This window comes from Ooceraea biroi, chromosome 6 (genome assembly GCF_003672135.1).
Source record: "Ooceraea biroi isolate clonal line C1 chromosome 6, Obir_v5.4, whole genome shotgun sequence".
In the NCBI taxonomy this organism is placed as follows: domain Eukaryota; kingdom Metazoa; phylum Arthropoda; class Insecta; order Hymenoptera; family Formicidae; genus Ooceraea; species Ooceraea biroi.
Genome location: NC_039511.1, coordinates 3,522,053 through 3,537,099, shown reverse-complemented (window position 1 = coordinate 3,537,099; position 15,047 = coordinate 3,522,053). Strand labels below are relative to the sequence as shown.

General features: G+C 46.3%; 3 protein-coding genes across 5 annotated transcripts; 2 read left to right on the top strand and 1 right to left on the bottom strand.

Moving 5' to 3' along the window:
- Window positions 1-57: 57 nt before the first annotated feature.
- Window positions 58-6,125, top strand: LOC105284063 (staphylococcal nuclease domain-containing protein 1). The gene is made up of 9 exons (XM_011347289.3): window positions 58-518; window positions 979-1,100; window positions 1,341-1,483; window positions 1,603-2,097; window positions 2,179-2,659; window positions 2,766-3,396; window positions 3,474-3,923; window positions 4,010-4,216; window positions 4,306-6,125. Exons 1-9 carry the CDS (start codon window positions 468-470, stop codon window positions 4,411-4,413), a joined length of 2,688 nt encoding a protein of 895 aa, XP_011345591.3. The 5' UTR covers window positions 58-467; the 3' UTR covers window positions 4,414-6,125.
- A 255-nt stretch (window positions 6,126-6,380) lies between these two features.
- Window positions 6,381-8,404, bottom strand: LOC105284065 (methylosome protein 50). 3 transcript variants are annotated; one of them, XM_011347293.3, is made up of 6 exons: window positions 8,015-8,404; window positions 7,764-7,920; window positions 7,338-7,677; window positions 7,092-7,264; window positions 6,827-7,022; window positions 6,381-6,688 (listed from the first exon to the last, which is right to left on the bottom strand). In XM_011347293.3, the coding sequence occupies exons 2-6, from the start codon at window positions 7,879-7,881 to the stop codon at window positions 6,466-6,468; spliced, it is 1,050 nt and encodes a 349-aa protein (XP_011345595.1). In that variant the 5' UTR covers window positions 7,882-7,920; window positions 8,015-8,404; the 3' UTR covers window positions 6,381-6,465. The 3 variants fall into 3 exon arrangements, with proteins under 3 accessions (XP_011345595.1, XP_011345597.1, XP_011345596.1); XM_011347295.3 differs by having other exon boundaries at window positions 8,019-8,404; XM_011347294.3 differs by having other exon boundaries at window positions 8,083-8,404.
- Window positions 8,405-8,645: 241 nt separating this feature from the next.
- Window positions 8,646-14,260, top strand: LOC105284064 (vesicle-associated membrane protein-associated protein B/C). Its single transcript, XM_011347290.3, has 6 exons — window positions 8,646-8,963; window positions 11,377-11,532; window positions 11,677-11,786; window positions 11,957-12,139; window positions 12,275-12,376; window positions 12,859-14,260. The coding sequence occupies exons 1-6, from the start codon at window positions 8,870-8,872 to the stop codon at window positions 13,027-13,029; spliced, it is 816 nt and encodes a 271-aa protein (XP_011345592.2). The 5' UTR covers window positions 8,646-8,869; the 3' UTR covers window positions 13,030-14,260.
- The last annotated feature ends 787 nt before the right edge of the window (window positions 14,261-15,047 follow it).

Sequence of the window (15,047 nt, the reverse complement as noted above, 5' to 3'; positions counted from 1 at the left end):
TGGGCACGCGCAATTCGATTCTTCGCGCGCGCCCCCCTCTCTTGTGCGCATCAACTCGAAGCCGCGGCATAGAGTGCGACACCGTGCCGCGCGCCGTGTGTCGCGTGTTGCCACATCACCACCGAATCGCTTCGAATTTCGAAGCGTGTTTTCGGTGTAGATCGCGCTCGCGCCGACTACTCGCTCGCCGCGCGTTACGTGGAGACCGTGAGTGTGCCTGGGCCCTGTCTGCTGCCGCGTTACAGCCAACATGTCAACCTACTCGTGAGCGCGCCTCGCGACTTCCTCGTCCGCCACCGCCACTTGAGAAACCTGAAGAGATACGCGAAGCCCGAGCGCAAGTCGACCGACGAAACCCGACCACGAAAGCGCGCGCGGAACGACGAGGACGAGCGCAAATCATCGACGTACGATCGACCAGTTCCGCCGTCCCGATTCTTCTCACGGCGAGGACACCGTGCGGCACCATGAGCGCACCGCAGGCACCAGTGAAACTGAGGAATGGAGTGGTGAAACAGGTAGAGATCCGTCGTTGCCGTCGCGGCCGCGCGTACCGGTCGATCGTCTCGCCGATTCACGCGGCGGATGCACGCGCACCTCGTTGGCGACTCGCCGCGCTCGAATGCCGAGACTCGAGTGTCGACTCCACGCCTCGCTCGCCCAGCTGGCAGGAAGCGGCGGAACATATGGTTACGATCCCCAAGTATCATCGCCGTGGCGCACCTCCGTGTACCTCCGCGTAGCGTTGCCCGGGATATCTGTAAACGTTAATGAGAACGTGAACGTCTTTCTTGCACTTGGTCGTTTCTTCTTTTTTCGCTGTCTCACGCTGTCGAGTTGCTTTTGTTGCTATCCGAGAAAGTTCTATGAAAAATATTGGCAATCGCACGGCGGGTATCCTGATTCAAGATATTGCACGATGTTGGATACTTTGGGGCACATTGACGGCACTTTTAACGCAAAACTGTGATTGTATAGGTGACATCTGGAGACACCGTTGTTATCCGTGGACAGCCCATGGGAGGCCCGCCACCTGAGATGACGATTACTCTGTGCAACATTACTGCTCCAAAATTAGAACGCTGGAAAGGGAACGATAGGTATGTGTTATTATATGTACACATTTAAGTACTTACTACATATAAAATACAATTATAAAATACAAAATAAAATCATGCATAGCTCTAACATGTAATTTTGATATTAACTACTGCTCTCAAAGCAATTTTAAATTAAATACAGAATTTTTGTAAATCCTCAAACTCCAAATAAGAGATTTATATAATTTTCTAAAAAGCAAATTTTCAATTGTGAAGATAATAAAATAATTACGTTTGTAGCACCGATGAGACCAAAGATGAGCCTTACGCTTGGGAAGCAAGAGAATTCTTACGCAGAAAGCTGATCGGTCAAGATGTCACCTTTGCCACGGAGAAGTCAGTTAACACAGCCAGGACGTATGGAACAGTCTGGCTGGGAAAAGGTACCTGTCACTGGCGACAACCAATTCCGATAGACCTTAAAGAATCAACTCTCACATTCAATTACGATTATCATCTTGCAGACAGAAATTATTATTAAATAATTATTATTATCTTTCAGACAGAAATGGCGAGAACGTGATCGAAACTCTGGTGTCCGAGGGTTTGGTGACTGTGAAAAAGGACAACCGCAATCCCACAGCCGAGCAGCAACGATTGGTCGAGTTGGAGAACATGGCGAAGGCCGCGAAGAAAGGAAAATGGTCGGACTCGCCGGCCTCCGAGCACATACGGGACATCAAGTGGACCGTCGACGATCCGCGAAAATTGGTCGAGAAGTTTGGCAAGAAACCGATCAAAGCCGTGATTGAATTCGTCTTTGATGGCTCGACCGTGAAGGCGTTCCTACTGCCCGATTTCTACAATATAACGCTGATGATATCGGGCGTTCGTTGCCCTGGTTGGCCCAACGGACGTCGCGAGAATTCCGTCGGCGATCCCTACGCGGACGAGGCGCGATACTTCGTGGAGTCGCGGCTCTTGCACAGAGACGTCGAGATAGTGCTAGAGTCGGTCAACAACAACAACTTCATTGGCAGCATTATTCATCCGAAAGGTAAGTCCGCGTTGAGAAACTAAACTTGATTGAAAATTGTGGAAATTGTATAAAATATATATCTTGCGCCTCTTCCACCAGGAAACATCGCTGAGATCTTGCTGAGCGAGGGTTTCGCGAAATGCCAAGATTGGTCGATCAGTAACAGCAGATCCGGCGCGGAGAAGCTGTACCTCGCGGAGAAGGCCGCGAAAGAGGCACGTCTGCGATTGTGGAAAGACTACAAACCGTCCGGCCCGCAGATTGAGTTCACCGGTACCGTTGTCGAGGTCGTCAACGCGGACGCGCTCATCATCCGCACTCAGAACGGAGAGAACAAGAAGGTATTCCTCAGCAGCATTCGGCCGCCCACTCGCGAGAAGAAGAACACCGAGGACAGCAACAACACTGCTCGACCGAAGGACTTCAGACCTCTCTACGACATCCCGTGGATGCTGGAGGCGCGGGAATTCCTGCGCGAAAAGTTCATCAGGAAGAACGTAAAAGTGGTGGTTGATTACACGCAGCCCGCCAGGGATAACTTCCCGGAGAAGCTGTGCTGCACTGTAACCTGCGGTAAAACGTGAGTAAACCCAGCTCGGCGAAAAGAAATTCGATTCCTTCCGATTATTTACGTTTCGTTAATCATGAATTAATATCGTTTCTATCTGATTTTTCCACATCGACAGGAATATCGCGGAGGCATTGGTCGCTCGGGGTCTCGCGCGAGTCATCAAGTACAGACAGAATGACGACCAGCGTTCCTCTCACTACAATCTCCTGCAAGTCGCGGAGAGCAAAGCGGAGAAATCGCAGCACGGATTACACGCGAAGAAGGACATTCCAGTTCACAGAATAGTCGACCTCTCGAACGATCCCTCGAAGGCGAAGGCGTTCCTGACGTCGCTGAAACGCGCGCAGGGAATCCGAGCGGTGGTCGAGTTCGTGACGAGCGGCTCGCGCCTGAAGCTCTATCTCCCGAAGGAGGACTACGTTATCACGTTCGTGCTGGCTGGAATAAGAACGCCGCGCTGCCAGAGAACGCTGCCCGGCGGCGGCGTGGTGAAAGCCGACGAGTACGGCGAGAAGGCTCTGGCGTTCACGAAGGAGCACTGCTTCCAGCGGGACGTAGAGATCAAAATCGAGAACACGGAAACGAAGTTGAGCGGTTTCATCGGCTGGCTGACGGTGAACGACGTTAACATGTCGGTTGCTCTGGTCGAGGAGGGTCTCGCCGAAGTGGTGAATTTCCCAGATTCCGGCGAGCTCACGAGAACGCTCAAGGCTGCGGAGGAACGCGCAAAGGCGAAAAAGCTCAACGTAAGTGCAATTCTTTCGTTATTGACCACGTTCTATAGCATCGCGGTGCGATTGAGATGCACGTCTCTGCGTTGTAGATCTGGAAGAACCGCGTCGAGGCACCGGTGGAGACCGACAAGATCGTGGACGAGAAGGAAGTGCAGGAGCGCAAGATCGATTACCAGAAGATCGTGATATCCGAGGTGACGGACGATCTTCACTTCTACGCTCAGTTCGTCGACCAGCGTAGCCTGCTGGAGAACATGGTGCAGCAACTGCGCCAGGAGCTGGCGGCGAACCCGCCGCTTCCGGGCGCCTACAAGCCGACCAGGGGAGATTTGGCAGTCGCGAAATTCAGCGGCGACGATCAGTGGTACCGCGTGAAAACGGAGAAGGTCTCCGGCACCAACGTTAGCGTGTTCTACGTCGATTATGGTAACCGGGAGACCCTGAATGTCACGCGGGTCGCCGATCTGCCCGCGCGCTTCGCGACTGACAAGCCATACGCTCACGAGTACGCGCTCGCGTGCGTCACTCTTCCGAGTGATGTAAGTAACGACGATGATGAGATCCTCCTTGACGCGATTTGCTCGACGGAACGTCTCTCGCTAACACGAGCCGATACGTCTTGCAGACTGACGATAAGAGGGCAGCGGTGGACGCGTTCAAAGACGACGTGCTGGACAAAATACTGCTGCTAAATCACGAGCACAAGCTCGGCAACAACGTGAACGCCGTGACGCTGGTACACGTCACTTCAAACGAGGACATTGGAAAGGGACTCATCTCTGACGGATACTTGCACGTCCAGAAGCACCGCGATAGGAGACTCACCAAACTGGTTAGCTGGCCTTATCTATTCACTTGCTACGGAATAAGCATGGAATTTTCTTATTATATGTTTATGATCGCACGTTTAATTCTCGACAGATTGAGGAGTACAAGAAGGCGGAGGAGGATGCGAAGCACAACCACCGCAACATCTGGATGTACGGTGACGTGAGGCCGGAGGACGACGACAAGGAGTTTGGCTTGTAATTGGCCGTAAAACGTGCTCAATGAGGGAAGCATTACCGAAGTGGGGAAAAAATAACAAAGCGGACGGATCATGTTACAAAAGAAAGACGAAACATCATGAGTATATATGATACTTTGTGCTCATAGGCAACAAAAAAAAGAGATGTAAGAACGATTATTATTGTCGATATCGAGGGAAGCTACATGTCGCGCAACGTCAGTCGCAACGTAATTACATATACTTCAGTATATGAAAAGAGAATCTTTTTGTACATAAACGATCTTGATAATTTCTGCATTAATGCATAATAATGCAATGAACAAAGTGCGCAATATAAGGACGATCCTCGAGCGGAATCCTGCAGCGCCGCGGGCATCGCCGTGGTATCCCCGTTGACATGAAATTTATTTGTTAACGGTGCCACGCGGCACGGATCGCTCGGGGACACCGACGTTTTTACGGTACCGCGGTGAAAAATCTTCAGTGTGCAATGCAAATTCGACACGTTAGATACGTTTAATCGTTTGCTTTCTCCCACAGATACACAGCGATCATGTTTGACTCATGCGTGCTATTATTTCCAAGTTTTGATATATGCGAGGGATGATCATGTAGCTGTAGACTTTGTAATCGCAAATCCGGATCGGGCGCTGCTGCTTGAAACAGAAAGGATAGGACGAATTCATATCAGCGGAGAATTATTAGAATATTTTCAATTAAAGCGACATCGGTAACGTTGTCATCCGAGACGGATGCGAGGTTTTCAACTCCTGAATGACGTGTGTGTGTATGTGTGCGCGCGCGCGCATGAATTCAGCATAATAAAGTAAACTGGGGTTATTATATTAATTATTATTCGTAATAATAATGCGGAGAAAGGTACCGTACAACTATGCCATCCTTCTCTCGTGACTCCATCACCACCTCTCTTTCTTTCTTTCTTTTTTTTTCGACGGATTTCACATTATACGTGTACGCATTTTACATGCATAAATGAATTTGATATATTAATGTACTTACGAGAAGTCATTTATTATGCAGTCGTCCTGATAGATCAGCTCTACAAATTGCAGTACAACAGATAATGAAATTTTTAAATGTTCGAGATATTATTACGATAAACGAATGTTATTACTGTGCGTTCGGACAAACCAACTCGCAATTTTCTACAATACAAATATATACGTATGTTATTCCGTGCACCACAGAATGAAACTGCATGCCTAGAATCATTATATTAGGGTATAATGTACGTCTCTCCTTTTTTATTTGAACACCCTTTTAATTACGCTCAAACGGTTGCTTCGGAATTCCTTGAGCGCTTTGTGGCGTCGGTCCTGTCTGTGGTATTTTGTTTACGATATACGTTATTCGATATACACTGGTTTTGTAAATAAAATCCTTTATATTGAGTATCCATACACACAAACACACACACACACACACACACACTGCCCGTTTACACACACGCAATATATAGCGTCAGAAAGATAAATATTTGTTTCGATGATTGTTTTTAGGAATTTGATGGTTTTTAGGATGCATAAGATTTTATGGACGTTCCTGTTACATATTCAATTATATGATTCTTTGCGCATTATCGTTATATGTAGTAATGATATCTTGTACTTTACACCTCTACAATAACAGAATATATCGAATAATCACAACAGAGAGCATCATAATCATGTTACAAAAAAAATGTCCGAAACGATAATTAAAAAAGATTGAATAAATACGAGAACGATGTTTTCGACTGTCCTACACGCACTGAAGTCTGTTACAAATCCGTATTACTGTTCGCGCTGTGAAGCTACGATGTTGTAAAATTGAATGCACATTTTTCCATGAATTCCGAATTCTCGCGATTAAATAATACCGCATAGTCTGGTGTTTCTAGCTGAACTTGGTATTTTACCATTAATTGCGCGACCTATGGTGTACTAAGGGATTATTTTAATCAATAAAAATCATATGACTAATCGATCGAGTTAAAATTCATTGTATTGATTGCAAATACTTGCAAACATTGGTCATCGAAAATAAGTCTTACATTAAATTATTGTACATCATTAATCTCCATTATTTTTATCACTTTTCGTATCATCATCGGACGATATAACATGTTTATTTACAGTTCCATCCCACGAACATGAGAACAAGTCGTCTTTATGCCACGCGAGTCCTCGTACGAAATCGCTGTGACCATCATCCTTGTATATCTCCAACAATTCTCTGTAGCTGTCGAATACGTTCACAGTTGTGTTGTTGAAACAGCATGCCAATTGGTCTTTCCTACAAAGTAGAGAAATGCGACGAGCGTTATCACAGATTTTTATCTCTCTCTTTTTATTAAGAAGATTAATTCCAAATATTAGTAAAAAAAATATCTGCAATAAGCTGTAGAATTAATTTTTTTCAATAAATTCTTACTTTTCTGGATTTGGATTGAATAAGAGCTTGTGTACGCCTCTATCGCATTTAGTCCACACGTCTGGCGACTCTACGTCTGTCCGCCTGACGTCAACTAGCATAACGGTGCCGTCTTCTGCACCTATTGCTACGAGGTGGTCCACGTTGGTGTTCCAAGTTACCGCCGTTAATTGGCTTCCGCTTTTACTGTAGAGGACTAGGGAAATCCAGGATAAGACTAAAGCAAAATTAAATAAACCAACGAAAGAATTCATGATTCACCTACCCTGTACTGCTTTGCTGCATCGGACATCCCACAATAACGATTCGCCGTCCAAACCTGCAGACGCGGCTATGTGATTACACGTAGGCTTTACGTCTACGCTGGTGACGATGTCAGTGTGCGCGTAATGGAATGTATGCGTGGCGATCAATTCTTCCAAATCCCAGACTTTTATACTGCAACAAGTGTAGGATCAGTATTATCATCAGCGTAAGATGACTTGTGAGATTTCGTGTCCTGCAATTTTACCAATAGTCCATTCCTGCCGTAATGATATTTTTTTTATCAGGAAACAAGGATACTGTCAATGCGCTGCTGTCATGTTGGCAGGCGTACGCGACAGATAGAAACTGGGCTGGCTGCTCTGGGCTATTGTCAGTCATTATGTCAAAGATCTGTACAGCACCACTGTCATCCACCACGACGAACTTGTTCTCGTTCAAGTAAACAGCATCGCAAACGCCAGTGTCCAGTTCCTGCGTTATAGCAGCCTTCTTTCTGTCCAGTTCTGAGATATCGTTAAAGTACCAGAGAGCGCCGGTCCAGAAGAGATCGGTCATACTCGTGCCTCCGACAATAGCATTGTGTTCTGTGACAGAAACATCAACGTGTACAGATTAATAGGCGATAAATGAAATCTCTCTCTCTCTCTCTCACGAACATGCAATTCTTTACCATCGTGAATTAGAAGGAACTGCAGATTCTTAGTCCTGACAGGCGGTCGATTTAATAATGTATTTCTAAAAGATTCGCTGCTTATCGGCGATGCGTCTTCCCAGTCTGTGTGATCCATCCTTCGCGTGACTTGCCAGTCTTGCGTTACTCCGTGATACTGCGCTCCGAAATCGCAAGAACAAAAAGATCAATCCTACCGCAATCAATTTCCGCACAAGTCTCATAAACAGTCTCGATTAGTATCTAGTTACTTGCTCTTTCTATGTTGAGATACTAGCTATTTTGCCAATGTACTTTTCTATTTAGCATTCTCCCAAACCTAAATATATGCTATCCACGCTACTCGCGATGACTCGTGGTTGGTCGGTGTCCTAGACGCACATGAAGGAAGAGCACTCGTTCACGCGGTCAGCGATGATTTCAAAAACCGGCTCCCTACGCTTGTCAGCTGTGGCTACAAACACCTTGGGCGTATCCGAAACGAGCGAAGTGGTTGAAAAATTCTGATTGGCTCACAAGCCAATCCGCGGTGTCTAACAAATGAGATCGAGCGACAGCAGATAAAAAAAAAACAGACGACTCGTAGACGCTGATATAAAAATCACGACGCGCGAGCAAGATATTTTAACAAATTGAAGGAAACGCGACGGAGGGCGCGGCGAGGGGGGAGAGAGAGGGACGGAAGAACGGCGCTGAAACCGGCCGTCACCGACCGCGGTGGCGTGACGTAACGCACCGCGGCCTTTGCGCCGCGGTGTAATTTCCATCGCGGCGCATGCGCGTCGCGACAGTCGCGAGCGGCCGCGCAGTCGGAGTCAGTCCAACGGAATCGCGGAAAAGGAGGTATCGCGGCGCGACGCGAAGCGAAGCGAGTCGACGCGACACGACACGACGCAGCCGAGCGGGGTATCGCGCCCGAGGTGAGCATCCGAGCGACTTGTCGATACGTGGGGCCCAACGCGTCGACCGTTGTTGGCGCTTCAGCAGACGGCGGCGGCGGCGGCGGTGGCGGAGGAGGAGGAGGAAGAAGAAGCAGCAGCAGCAGTGGACACCAACAACGCCGTGACTCGTATCTTTGAGAGGTCCGTCTTGGTCGGCTAGCCAGGATGTCGAAGCCCGTCGAGAAGCCCGTCGAGAAGCCCGTCGAGAAACCCGAGCAGGTTTTAATTATCGAGCCGCAGAGCGAGCTGCGATTCAGGGGTACGCTTGAAAACGAGGAGTCATCCTCGGTAGCATCTTTTCTTTTTTCTTCTCGCTCTCCCCTCTCTTTCTCTCACTCTCTCTCTCTCTCTCTCTCTGCGTCTGTCTCTCCGTCTTTCTCCGTCACGTTGCGCGAGCTGAAGGAGCGAGCGAGCAACACGCTCCGTGTCGTACCGCGCCGTGCGCGTGCCATTACGCGCGAGGTGCCCGCACGATCGCGCCGAGGCTCCGCTTGCACACGGGGCACTCCGCGCCGCCGTCGTCAGGATGACGTAAGGTCCGACTGACGAACGGTGGGCAGCGGCCGGGTGACCGTGTTGCTCCCTCGGCGCGATCGTTCTCGGGGTACGGCACGACGCGCGTGCATCGTCGTCCGCGTTCGAGGTCGCGCTCCGCGCGCCGATAACGTTAACTCCGCACCTAACCCTATCTGTTGGTATGTCAATCCGCTGTCAAAGCCACCGAGTCAAGAAAGAAAGAGAGAGAGAGAGAAATATATATATATAGATAGAGAGAGACGGAGACAAAGAAATGAGTGCAACTTCGACGTCGCATGTCCGCCTGACGATCGCAAGCTTGAAATCGCACGGTTTCTCTCGCCTCGAGGAGGAATCCTCGGCTGATCCCGCTTTGTTAAACGCGGACGCACGAAGCAGCGAGCGATCGAGCAGACCGGACGGTCCCTCTTTGCGCCCTCTCGGATCCGCTGCTGCGTCTCTGCGAGCCGAGGCTCTTTCCCCGGTGCGGAAACGCGAACGAGTACGAAAGATCGAGAGGAACGATTGATCGATCGACGGTCGTCGCGAGAGAGAAGTGGAAATACGCAGGTGTCGTCGATCGATGCGACGGTCCGCGCTCGCCCGGCGTCCTCCGGCGATTACTGACCGCCGACACGAGGAAAACCTATTTATCGGATTTGCACCGGCGCTCCACTTAGCTGCGCCGTGCGCGACAATAATAATTCACAAAAAAGCTCGGCTTGTTTGTGCCTCGCAAGAGGAAACCGGCGATTGATCGGTGATCGTCCCCACGAGTTTCTCAGTTTCTCAATTTTCCGTTCGTTTCATTTCCATTCTACGGCTGTAATCCAGTTGATGCTCCAAATGCTTCAACCTCCTTTTTATTTATTTAAAAGGAAGAAAAGGAGGAAGTATTTTAAAGCATTTGCAACATCGATTGGATGACAACCTGTGTCTCTTCTTCTGCGTTTCTCACTTTATCGTGTCTCTCCGTCTGCCTGCTGAGGTAGCTCGAACGCGAAACTTTTGAGAACAAGTGCCGCCTCCTTCGCGTCCGCCCGCGTATCCGCATCCATACGTCGTTGCCAGTCACGTGATTCCCTTGCAAATGATTCTATGGATTATAAAGCAGGTACTCGCAGGTGCGAATTCCAAGCCGCGGCACGCACGCCTTCGAGTATCGAGCACCAGTCTCGAGTATCGGTATCGGAAGATGGCTACAACAATTCGTCTGTTTACGCGTCCTCCGTTTCGCGCTCTCGCTTTTCCTTTTGTTGGATCGCCACGAGCGCAAAGTTCGTTAATTATACTTGAATTGAATGGTATAACGTCCTTCGACTATGACCGCTCGCTCGTGTGCGCGCGTGTCCAGCCTGCATTAAGAGACAAACACTTAGGTGTCAATCATACGAGGCATATCGCTGCCGTTCGTACGAACGGACGACGTTTTCGTTATCGGAATTAAAATACGACCGAAAACAACTTGTAATCAACGTGCAAGTTCGGTCAACATGCCACGAGATGATCCTTTACTGTTCCCGTTACGTTATACGTTTTCTCTTTTTTCCCCACATTTATGAATTCATGCGGAATTTATATGCTCTTGTATTGCACGGCCACCTCACGTGCATGACTCGGCATGAAATCATAATCGGTAAATATAGAGTCGAAGATAAAGTTCGTTGTAATCGTAGATTAATAACGCCTCATCTTTGTAATGAGTCGAGCTACTACCGAGCTTCTCGTTGTTAATTGATAGTAAATTAGTAAATGTCTGCGTTTTACTTTGCACAAAGGAAATTTGTACGATGACTGATGAAACGCATAGTAGTTTCTTTTTTGTCATGCAAAATGCGCTTTAGATTTAAGTGTGGCAGATGTGTCTTTGATGTTGCAGCACATTTTCTCTTGATAAAGAAGGTATAACTTAATTTCTTGACGGTTATTTTTATTGGGTAGTATAGTGCAATAAAATGACAAAGAAATTCTGAACGTAATCTTCAGCTCAACTGATAAAGTTGATAAAGTTGATAAAGTTGATAAATGTGTGTACATATATATGTATGATATGTACGTGTTTGAGTATGTTCGTTAATATGTGGCTGTTCTTGTTTTACTTTAGTTATAATATTTACTTTAGTTAATAAATGATTGTATTTCCCATTTTGTTACAGGCCCTTTTACAGGAGGTCCAGTCACATCATATATAAAATTAACTAATCCAACGAATAAAAAAGTATATTTTAAGATAAAGACAACTGCCCCAAAGAGATATTGTGTACGTCCAAATTCTGGAGCCCTCAAGCCAAAGGATGTCACTGAAATAGCGGGTTAGTTCGCATCACGTAAAAAATATGTGTTTTATCTTTGCATTTATTGCAGTCTTCTAATTTCATATCTTGTCGGTGCTGTTATATATTAAGCTATAGAAGAATTTTTCTTTTTGATTAAATATTAACTGTGCTTCATTGCAGTATGCTTACAACCATATGATTTTGATCCGTCGGAAAAAAATAAACACAAATTCATGGTGCAAACTGTGGTAGCACCAGACGATGATGATGATGAGTATCCAATTGATGTGGTAAGTGGATATTAAACAATTAATATGCAATGTTGATCAATATTTTGAATACTATGTTTTATTAATTGCTTTATTGATTGCTCTAGAAATAATTTGTTTAAATGATGAACCTTATTTATTCATTGCGATTAATTATAATAAATTACATGGGTGTATCTTACTTTTTCAAGTGGAAAGACATAAATCCAGATCAGTTAATGGACTCTAAATTGAAGTGCGTCTTTGAGAATCCTGTGACTAGTACCAGCGTTACAGCTAAAACGACTGTAACTTCCACAACAACTAAGGCAGACTCTACTGCGACTAACGGGAAGAACAAGGCAGTTGATATGGCAGCCAAATCGTCACCTAAGGTAAGACGCATTAAAATATATCATGCAACAATATACTTTCTTCACGCGAGTTCGTACAACAATTGTTTGTTGCAGACCCAAACGACGTAATTCATTTTATTTCTTTTGTTATTTCACATTGATTTGTTGTTCCAGGTACTTGGTGAGGCAGAAGAGAAACTATTAAAAGCTGCACAAGAAGTTACTCAGCTTAGGGTAGAAGAAAGCACCCTTAGGCAGGAAAATCTTCAACTTAGGGTAAATATATATTAGAGAAATTATTGCATGCCTAATAAGGATAAATAATTATTTATTGTTTGTGTCGATCTTTCTTTTATTAAGTTGGTGACAATCATGTATTTTACAATCGAAATTGTCCATACAAATAATACAATGCACACATCGATGTTTTAGCAGTTTTATTAATCTTTTCATGCAAAATAAAATTTGGAATCTGTAGTGGCTGAATTCACCAAACGGCTTAAATTTTAATCGAGAAATTGAAGGAATTGGCAAATCTTCAATTTTCACGAATTTCCAGAGTAGAAAGTAAACCGTAGACGTTAAATCGTATGAAAGCTTAAAGTCGACTGACGTTACCTCGACTCTAACGCTAAATTCGATAGATGTTGTTTGACATTGGAGAAAGTTGGTGAAGTCGGCCACGAGATATTTGTGTCATCGAATCAAGGATAGCTACGAAGAATCTGTCAACAGCGCGATGGTGTTTCTGTTCGCAGGAAGATTTAATGAAGTGGCGGAACGCGGCAATGGGCAACGACGGTAACCTCGCAGCAGCTAGAGGTCTGATCTCGCAGAGCAATAGCCAGTTATCCCCGACATCGCCGACTAGTATCGTCATCGCCATCGCTATGGTTATATTCGGCTACTTGTTGGGAAAACTAATCTGAACAGCCTTTATCTTATTGCATACCTCAGTGTATCCCCACCGCCCCCCATGTTTTTTTAGCCTGTCCTCTGCCGTCACACGTCACCGTTCGATCGCAGATCGCAGACTCCTCCAAACGTTGCGTTACTCGAATGTTCATAATAAATGCTATAAACAGGAACGTGGTAGTGGTTTACGTTAATAGAGCTGCTCGTTACGGGTGTGTGCGCTTTAACCTCTGGTAATAACGCTTGGTTTTAAATTTATTTATTTATTTATTTTTCGTTGTATTTATTATATCTCGGAAAAAACAAAGACTCGATCGGAAAACGTTCAAAGTAATACGATGAGTAGTTATTCTTGCATTCTGTATATTTATTGGTTTTGTCGTGATATTTTTATTTTTTTCTTGCGAGGGGAATTCTCGCTCTCTACGGGTCAGTAGCTTGCGTCTGTTCTCGAAACGGTGCTGGATGATACCTCGGTATTTGCCGATAACATGTAATGATTTCGTATTTACAAATAGATTCAGAATTCGTTAGTAGCAGATACCAGCAGGCCAGCTGTCACCCGGCACCGTTTTAAAAGTGTCTCGCTGAGAATGTGAGTTACTGGATCGTTTATATGTATCGCGCACCTTTTCTCGACATCGTTATAACCCATCCGAAATAAAACCGAGCTATACTGGTACAAACAAAAGGTCACACACGAGCGAGTGAGGGGGTGCTGCTACTGTCACTTCGTCACGGATAGCATCTCTCTCTCTCTCTCTCTCTCTACGTAATGTAACTCTTACACGTAAAATAACGTTGTACAATCGGAAGCAGGAAACGACGGCCCGGGTGCGGATGCACCGAGCGAGGAACTTCGCTACCTACGTTCGCGCGACTCGCCCTCCGTCGGTGCATCTGCGTCGGGTGCGGCTATTCTCGTTCCCCGTTGTATGTACTGGTCTATTTGAAAATATGTAACACGCAGAGGTCGGGGTCGGAGGGGAAGAAGGGGATAGAGGCGGAGCTGGCTGATGGTGAAGAGTAGTGATTCATGATCCAACAATTGGCCGCGCTGGTCGTTGTATCCGCCCAGCGTTGGTATATTAAAAGTGGAATGAGAGAAAAAAAGAAAAAAAAAAGAAAAAAAACCAGAAGACGTTAAAATGCGAATGGATTTATTGACGCTTCAGTGTACTTTTTATTTCTTTATGTTTTGTCTTACAAAAGTAACGAATAAAGATATGTCTCGGATATCACAAATGGCGAAGAGTTTTGTATTCCGCACCTCTCTGCCGTCTCGGACCGTCGTCCAAGCCGAGATTGTTGGATGTCGATTTGTGCCGGGGAGCCTCGAACACGACGAGTCGGCCGGTCGGAGTCTCAGAATTCACGCGCGACGGATTGATCGCGGGTTGTCACGTTTAATGAAGTACTATTGTTGAGCACGTAATACTTATCACGCAGATATAGAGACGTTTACATAACCGTGCCTTAGAGCTAGAGGCAGTTATAGCGTATTGAACACGATTTTCGACCTTACTGGCTTCCTCTCTGTCTCTCTCCATCGTTTCGCATTTTATTTTCCACACACCTCCCACACCGCATCCGGTAATCTTCCTGGATCTTTCCAGCGAACCGTACGAGTTCCGTGTCTCGCGGCTGTGACATATCGCAGAATGCTCGAACGTCTGATTTAGGTGCGTGCGATTTTTGTCAGCTGGAAGCGCGCGGAGCGGTCAAACAGCGGTTTCGATCGACGCGTGTGCTTCGTAACGGCGAATCTCTGTCGCTGTACGAGTTTCTGATCTCAGCCGAGCATTCAGACTCTCTTTCTCTCTCAATATTACCTTTGTTCCTGTATATTTCTGACATTCCTGTAAAAGTTGTTTCGGAAGTTTGGTGCGCGGGAGGAACTCGGCGACTCTTACAGCGAGAGAACGATCCTGGATCTTGAGTCGTAAAAACTCGAAACTTTACTCTCTCTCTTTCTCGCTCTTTCTCTCCTTGCATATATATTTTTTGCGTGTATGTCCCGTGTATTAATTAT